Raw genomic sequence first — 8,120 nt, 5'->3', positions numbered from 1 at the left:
TGCCTTTCATTCTGCTCACCATATCTGTAGTTATTTGGGAAATTGTTTCTGTTTTGAACTTTTCTAGAGCCTCCTTCTTCTGTTTTGTTACTTCCCATGCTATGAGTTCAGGGTGGTCAGGTGGGTTGATTATCAGATTTTTCTCAACTTGTTGATCCCAAAGTTTGCCTTTGTTAAGCTGTAAGTCTGGATTCGTGCTTTGTTTAGGTGTTTTCTCACTTCTAATTTTAATTCTGATGCTATTTTTGATACTGGTTTTGATATCCTGGGTTGATACTTCAATATTGCCTATTGTGAGTATTTTTATTGCTTACATTTAGAACCCTTATGGAATGATTTCTTCTCAGAGGTGTCTTCCAGGTATAGTTGGTATTTAGGTTTTGAGTCTGTAATGACTCTGAGGCAATCTCATTTTCAAGTATACCAGGAAGGACAACTGATTTGATCAATTAGACCAACATCGCACAAGTGATACAATCAGCATCAACCATAGCATCAAACATAGCTTAGAAAATGACAATATGTGGCAGCTATTAATCTATCACCTTCAAGTGCATAAACTAGGTTAACATTGATACCAGCCCAAAATATGTTTGTAGTAAAGAAACCCTTCAATATAGCAGATTTACCTTTCAGCATGAGGATGTAAAAGAGTTGGGGAAGGAGAGATAGATAGATTGAAGGAGAGACAATGTTTAGACATGAGGCTAAAGGACACAGGAATATCACACACACTCTGGGAAACTGTTGTAGACAAGGGGAAAATACACAGTGAGTGAACAAAGATGAGAATATAATAAACTAATAACAATAGGGATACTAGAAGCTTGTTCATCTTCCTCTAAAAATAATAACAGAGAGGGAAAACCCCCAAACAGGACAGGAACAAGAACAAAAATGGAGAGAAATGAAGAACAGTAATAGAAAAAGAGGAAAAGAAGCAAGGAAATAAAGGGCTTCCTTGAGAGTATATCTCTACTGTCACAATAGACACCATGGTTTGTGGTGTGCAGATCTAAGTTGATTAGTCTCAGCATGCCAGCCATAGTCTGTTGAGATTCAGGCTGATTTCTGGCTGCAATGCCCAAGTTGAGCTCCTTGACTCCCTCTGGGATTGAACTCTGCAAGGTTCTTTTGCAGGTTTCAGCTGCCCTTCCCTGAAAGAGTCCAGGGTCTGATGGGAGGTGCTCACCCCACCAAATTACCAACCACGGCAGTCCAGTGCACCTTTACTGCAGAGATTTTCTTCACTTTCCCAGTGTGCTTAAATTTTCATCAAGGAGCCTCAGAGAGGCCCTCTCTCTGTTGTTCTCTTCTGCTCTATCTTCTGGTGTTCATAACCATGTCCTTTATGGCTCTGGGCACTTCCATAGTGTAGATCCAGATACCAGCCTGGCCCACACAGAGGTTGGGGTCATATCCCTCTGTAGCATGGTGCCAAGGCAGTGGGGCAGTCCCGGGCTCTCTGCACAATGATGATGCTGGGGCTGTGGTGGATGGTGCTGGGCCCTTGATGTGATGGTGCTGGCACCAGGACTGTGGTCTAAGTGGTGTTATTATGTAGCCATATTTTTAATAACCCTACTCCTACAGTGTACATTTCCTGGAATTGAGATGAAGAATGTGGGCATCGAGAAATATGTCATCATCCTGGTTGGTCAGAACTCTGAGTTATAATCTCATGAAAACAATGTATTTTTTATGGGTGAACAAATTGATTCTAAAATTAAAGATATATAAAAATTCCACGCAGGTATTTTTCTGGAATATCTAAATGGAGTGAAGGGAATGGACAAAAGGGAAAAGGGATAAAAAAGGAATTAAGATGTATTATATACATACAAAGAGTAAATATTATGTACAGCAAACACGTACTGATAAAGTAAAAAAAAAGACTTCAGCATAGGAAAAATGTACATGTATACTATTAAAATCTATTTTTGGGGTCATGAAAAGGGTTGTGTATACTATTTGGTCCATATTTTGGTAATAAATGGTATATTTTGAAATGTGATTTCTTGAGTGGGGCTTAAAACTTAGCTGCCTAAATTGTTTTTAATTGCTTTATTTAGTGTATAATGTGTATGAATATCAATACTTTGGGAAATAAAACTTCAAATTTTTAGATATTTCAAAAAGATGGATAATTGATAAAAGTACCAAACTCAGGAATGTAGGAAAATATAGAATAAATAATTTTGCAGTGAGTTTATTCTAATATGAAATAATCATTTCATATAAATAATAATTTTATTGAATAGCTAAGGTAAATATTTACTTAAGGATACAAAGAGAAAACTGCAACCAAGAATAATGCTGAGAGTAAAAAAGCCCCACAAAATTTGGAGTAAGGATAGATAATAAGCCCAATTATTTAATCCTACATTTTGAGGTGACCTCAATTTTTTTCTTTAAAGTTATGTGAAGATTTGATTACAAGTGAAGTCATTTCTGTTTTTCTGCAGTTTATGAATATATTTCATTATTGATACACATAAACTTGATAAACTTTCTTTGCTAGGAAACAAAGAATTAAAACTCTGAAGATATAGCTTATGGAGGACTTACATTATTTAATGAAAAGTTGGTTCTGGCACTTCTTGAAGAGCAGTGAAATTCTTTTAATTGTGTCCTTGAAGGCCTGTTTTACTTGCTTGTTCCTCAGTGTGTAAATGAAAGGGTTCAGCATAGGAGCAATGGAAGTAGTGAGGACTGTCACACCCTTGTTTATGGCCACCGATTCCTTTGCTGAAGGCTTAACATAGACAAAGATACAGCTGCCGTAGGTGATAGAAATCACAATCATGTGGGATGAGCAAGTAGAAAATGCCTTTTTCCTTTGCTGGGCAGAAGGAAATCGTAGAATGGTCTTAATGATATATATGTAAGATTGAACTACACATACAAGGGTCATGATAAAGGTCAACACTGCACTGACTATGACCATTTGCTCAATGAGCCATGTTTCTGAGCATGAGATCTTTAGGAGGGGGGCTGCATCGCATATAAAGTGGTCAATAACATTAGAGTCACAGAATGTCAGATTTATGCCCAGGCTAAGAGGAGGGAGTATGACCACCAAGCCAGCTACCCAGCAACAAAAGACAAGTCTTCTACAGACCCTGCTGTTCATGATGGTCACATAATGCAGGGGTTTGCAGATGGCCACATATCGGTCGTAAGACATGGTGGCCAGGAGATAAAATTCTGTTACACCTAAAAGATCAGTAAAAAATATTTGAATGATACAATTTTCATATGTGATTGTTGTGTTGCCGGTTGATATGTTGTACAAGTATCTGGGAATACAAGCAGATGTAAATGAGATTTCTAAGAAGGAGAAGTTTTGTAGGAAGAAGTACATGGCAGTTTTAAGATGTGAATCTGTGAAGGTGAGAGAGATGATTGTGAGGTTCCCAGTTATACTCAAGATGTAGGTGAGAAACAGAAAGATGAAAATCACGACCTTCAGTTGTGGGTCATCAGTCAGTCCCAGCAGGATAAATGTTTTTATTGTATGGTTTCTCATAATTGAATCCTCACTTCAAGTCACTCTGCATCTATAATTCAGAGATATTTGGTATGGGGAGAGTAGTCCTAACATCACATAGCAAGTCTATGGCTCAAAAATGTATAAAAAAATCTATCTGCAAAAATTTTCTTTGTTTTAAAACAATACTGTTACATATTCCATAGGTTCTTCATTGGCCTTCTTTTTGTAATTTTAAGAGATATTTAAATATCAGATTACTTTATTCATATCATACTTCAATTCCCTTTTCATCACTTTTCACTTGCAATTAATCTTTTGTATTTTTCTTTAATTGAAGTTGAATTCCTCAGCCACAGCTATTACTCCTTGAGTATCTTAATGCCTATATGTATGGGTTGTTTACTAATAAACTACAAAAATAATCAATATTCTTTTCAGTTTTGCTATAAGCTCCAATTCTCCCATGAGATCCTTCCTGGGCCAGTGATCTATACTAATTATAATTAAAAGTTAAAAAATTAACCAATATTATGGAGCCCACTGTAACAGAATTTTGTATCCATTAGAAGATTATATGAGGTACTCAAAAACTTTAATGACAAAAGCAAAGTAATTCAATTTAATAATGGGCAAATAACTGAATAGGAATTTCTTAAAAGAAGAAATACAGCTGGGTGTGATGGTATATGCCTGTTAATCCCAGCACTTGGGAGGCTGAGGCAGGAGGATTGCTGTGAGTTCAAGACCAGCCTGGGCTACAAAGTGAGTTCCACTTAAAAAAAAAAAAAGAAATATAAATGGCCAACAAATACATGATAAATTCTGAATATGATTAACCACCAGGAAAATGCTAATAAAATTATGAAATCTCATCTCATCTCAGAATATTTACTGTAAAAAATCCCCAGAATAATGAATACTTGAGAGGATATGGAGAAAAAAGTATTCTTATATGCTATTAATGGGAATATAAATTAAAATAGCCATTCTGGAGAGAAGTATAGAGTTTTTTCTAAAAACGTAAAATAATATTACTTCATGTTACAGTTATGTCAGTTCTGAGTAAAGATCCAAAAGAAATTATATTAATGTAACAAATAATACATAATAGCCAAGATGTGGAATCAACCTAGGTGTCCATCAATAGATGATGGATTAAGAATATGTGGAACAGTTGCACATGGAACATTAGCCATAAAGAGGAATGAAATCCTGTCATTTGCAACAAAATGATAGAACTAGAGGACCTTATGTTAAACAAATTAAGCCAGACACATAAAGAGAAGTTTTGCATATTCTCTTTCATTTGCAGAAGTTAAAAGAAGTTGACATGAGTGTAGAAAAGTGGTTACTAGAGGTCGGGAAGGCTGTAGGGGGAATCAGAGGGGGAGTGGACAAAGAGAGTTTGGACTTGATTGGTGCACATTATACATGAGTGGAAACACCACCCAGAGCTGATTAATCTGTACCATTATTACACATTTACAATAATGAAATAAAATAATTATAAAAATTAAAGAAAGACATCTTGAATTATGGCAGTATTAGTATTTTTAAACTTCTGTTTTTTCTGAACAGTTTTATCAATTTCTCTTTCTCCTGTCTCTTGCTCATGACCACTTTTGTTTCTTCAAAATTTACATTCATTGCCTACTGCTGTGCATCAGAGACCGTGTTTTGATGAAAAACTTGTTTAGAATGTTAGGGTATGTCAGGTGTGACATGTACAGGACTATATTAAATAATCACAGTTAAAAAAATTTCAACTATTTGGCTCAGGTTGAGAGACAAACCTGGCGTATCGATAGTAGTGTTGTTAAGCACCCAGAAAATCAGGCTTAAAATACCATCACATTTGAAGCACTGTTTGCTTTTGCTGAGATTCAGTTTTGTCAGCTAAAAATGGAAATAAAATAGTACCCTTTATATGCTAATTAAAAAACTAAATTAGTCTGTGTATATAATGCTCTTATGTGTTTTAATCTCATCTCTGTATTTATATCTAATTTGGAAAAGTTCCTAACTCACAATAACTAGGTACTACTCCAGTGTGCTGCCAATATGAATCTCCTTTTGATAGTCACCATTCATTAATTCTTTGCCATATTGCAAATCACATTTTTGTCCCCATCATTCTAATGAAAGTTTTTGCTCTAGTTTATTGTTATCTCAGTTTTTGCTGTGAAGTAGTGGGTGAATTACTTTTGACCACACGAGTCATAACGTTCTCTCATAACTTATTTTAACATCGCACATATTTTACCTCCCATTTAAAAATTTCTAATTTCTGCCGCTTCTTGTCATGGTGATCTTTTCTTATGTTGTATGTTTCAGTTTCCCCTCTTAGATACTTTTAACTCAGCAAATATAACCATTGGTAGATATTTTCTTGAACTTCTATTTTTTTTTTTTTTGTACTGGGAATCAAACTCTGGTCCTTGTGTTGAGAGCAGGCTCCGGAATCACTATGCTAAATCCCCGGCCCCTCCTAATTGCTTAATTTCCAAAAATAATTTCCCTTATGAATCTCAGGAATGTAGTAAAATGCAGCTGAAATGCAGAATTATCCATATTTTCCTCCTATTTCTTCCCCTGAATTTTTTTGCAGTCAAAATAGGTTTGGCCAGGTATTGAGCTAATCACTTTACACAGATTATCTATGAGGACTAAAAATTTCTTTCTGACAATTTTTTGTGTCTTTGTTCTATAAGCCCCAGTTGTTCTTGGCATACAAATATGAGTATTTGGTCAGTGATGTTTTAGAGTAAAATTTATTCTTTTGGGATCCAAATGAAACTTTAGTATAGGGTAAAGTGTCACTCAGAGAAACTAGCTTTTACCTCTATCTTAGCACTATTCTAAGAATGTACATTTTTAAAAATTTATTTTATTTTATTTTTTTGGTACCGGGGATCAAACTTGGGTCCTTGTGCTTGCAAGGCAGGTGGTGGAACCACTGAGCTAAATCCCAGCCCCATTTTTTTTAAATTAAATCAAAGTTATTTGAGGAGAATATCATCTATAAATAATGCAGTTGCAGATACATGCTCATTGTCTGAGAATTTTACTAGCAAAACTTTTCCACATGAATTGTTTTTATTTGAGATGTATCTAAAACATGTAATTTTAAATTTACTTAGTTAATTTGTTATATTCTAAAAATTTGACAAGTTTTGTTATGGTGTTTGTTTTTGCTAATGAAGTAAATTTTATTATGAAACAGCAAAATTCTGTTTATATTCATTGCCTTCACTACTAAAAAAAAATAATTTGTCTTTGTGACTTGCCTGCCAGTCAGAAGAACAGCTGTGTGTTCATTGTACTGCTTTTGCTTTGCTGATGTTTCACTCTCTAGAATATTAAAACTGGAAGCCCAGGGACTTTTCAGTTCTAAATTTGTGGAAATATCTTCTTTACCATTTAAAGGAGCTAACATTTATATACTATAAAACTCATTTTTTTTTTTTTTGAGACAGGGTCTCACTATGAAGTTGAAACTGATCTGGAATTCACTATGCAGCCCAGGCTGGTCTCAAACTCACAGCGATCCTCCTGCCTCAGCCTCCCGAGTGCTGGGGTTACAGGTATGTGCCACCACACCCGGCCTAAATATTTTGAAATTTGAATGAGTGTTTCCCCAAATGAAATTTCTCCAGGATATTCAAGTTTCATCATTATTGTACAGTTTCACTGCATGTAAGTTCTAACATGTTTCCTGGCTACTGAGGAAGAGATCAGCTCAGATCATGTGTGGAAGTTCTAGAGTTAAGTCCCAGGGATCATAGTATCAAGAGACAGGGCATGGACTTGCTCATGGCTTTCTTGAGAATTAGGATGACCCCATGGAGTGTAAGTCTACCCCAACCTTTGTAACAGGTCATCTCAGGATGCATTGAAAGGGCTTTTCCTGCATCTGTTTCGTCCCAGTGTGTAGAGACCTTTGTTTTTCTGTGGCTACTAATGTAGGTCTACTGAGTGAGGGATACACAGTTATAAAATCACTTTTTCTTGTAGCTATTAAAACTGCACTGTCATGAGATCTCTGATATTAAAATGTAAGTGTTAAGTAATTAATCAGAACAATATTAAATGCTTAATGGTTATGTTATATTTCAAAGAATGCAAAATTTTACTTCTGAAGTGAGATGTTGCCAAAGTTGTCAAATAATTTTTTGGGTGGGGTGATGATTATTCTTGTTCACATTATTCAAATTATACCTTTACATGGCCTCATTCATACCTTCATATGGTCCTCATCTGGACACTTCTTCATACGGCTTACTCATATAAAAATTAGCACATTAATGAATTTAAATTAAGAGTAGTGTATTTTATAAATGACATTTCATTAATATGCATATTAAAACTCACAAAACTCAGGTTTATACAATCAGAAAAAGTATCTATATCCCATAGACAGATATAATCCAGTTTTATAGAAGCATATAACTTAAATGACAGAATTTATTTTACTTACATTTTAAAGAGGTAAATGAAGAAAAAAAATCAAAAGTCTTCTTGAGAATATTTTTATCACTAGCCCACATTTACAAAAACCTTGAGTGAGTTGAATTTTATTTATCTTCAATTGTGTAAACTTCCACATTGATAGATGTGCTGTCACAAG

At 34.9% G+C, this 8,120-nt stretch overlaps 1 protein-coding gene across 1 annotated transcript; it reads right to left on the bottom strand.

Moving 5' to 3' along the window:
* Window positions 1-2,569: 2,569 nt before the first annotated feature.
* LOC104876677 (olfactory receptor 6C2-like) lies at window positions 2,570-3,529 on the bottom strand. The gene has a single exon (XM_010644843.1). It carries the CDS (start codon window positions 3,527-3,529, stop codon window positions 2,570-2,572), a length of 960 nt encoding a protein of 319 aa, XP_010643145.1.
* Window positions 3,530-8,120: the final 4,591 nt, after the last annotated feature.

This window comes from Fukomys damarensis, unplaced genomic scaffold, assembly GCF_012274545.1.
Source record: "Fukomys damarensis isolate Sample0158 unplaced genomic scaffold, DMR_v1.0_HiC HiC_scaffold_15, whole genome shotgun sequence".
Taxonomy (NCBI): domain Eukaryota; kingdom Metazoa; phylum Chordata; class Mammalia; order Rodentia; family Bathyergidae; genus Fukomys; species Fukomys damarensis.
Note: the sequence above shows the minus strand (reverse complement) of the source record. Positions and strands in the feature narration are given on the sequence as shown.

Excerpts from the sequence above, each read along its gene's own strand:
- LOC104876677 (XM_010644843.1), bottom strand. The coding sequence starts at position 3,529 with ATGAGAAACCATACAATAAAAACATTTATCCTGCTGGGACTGACTGAT.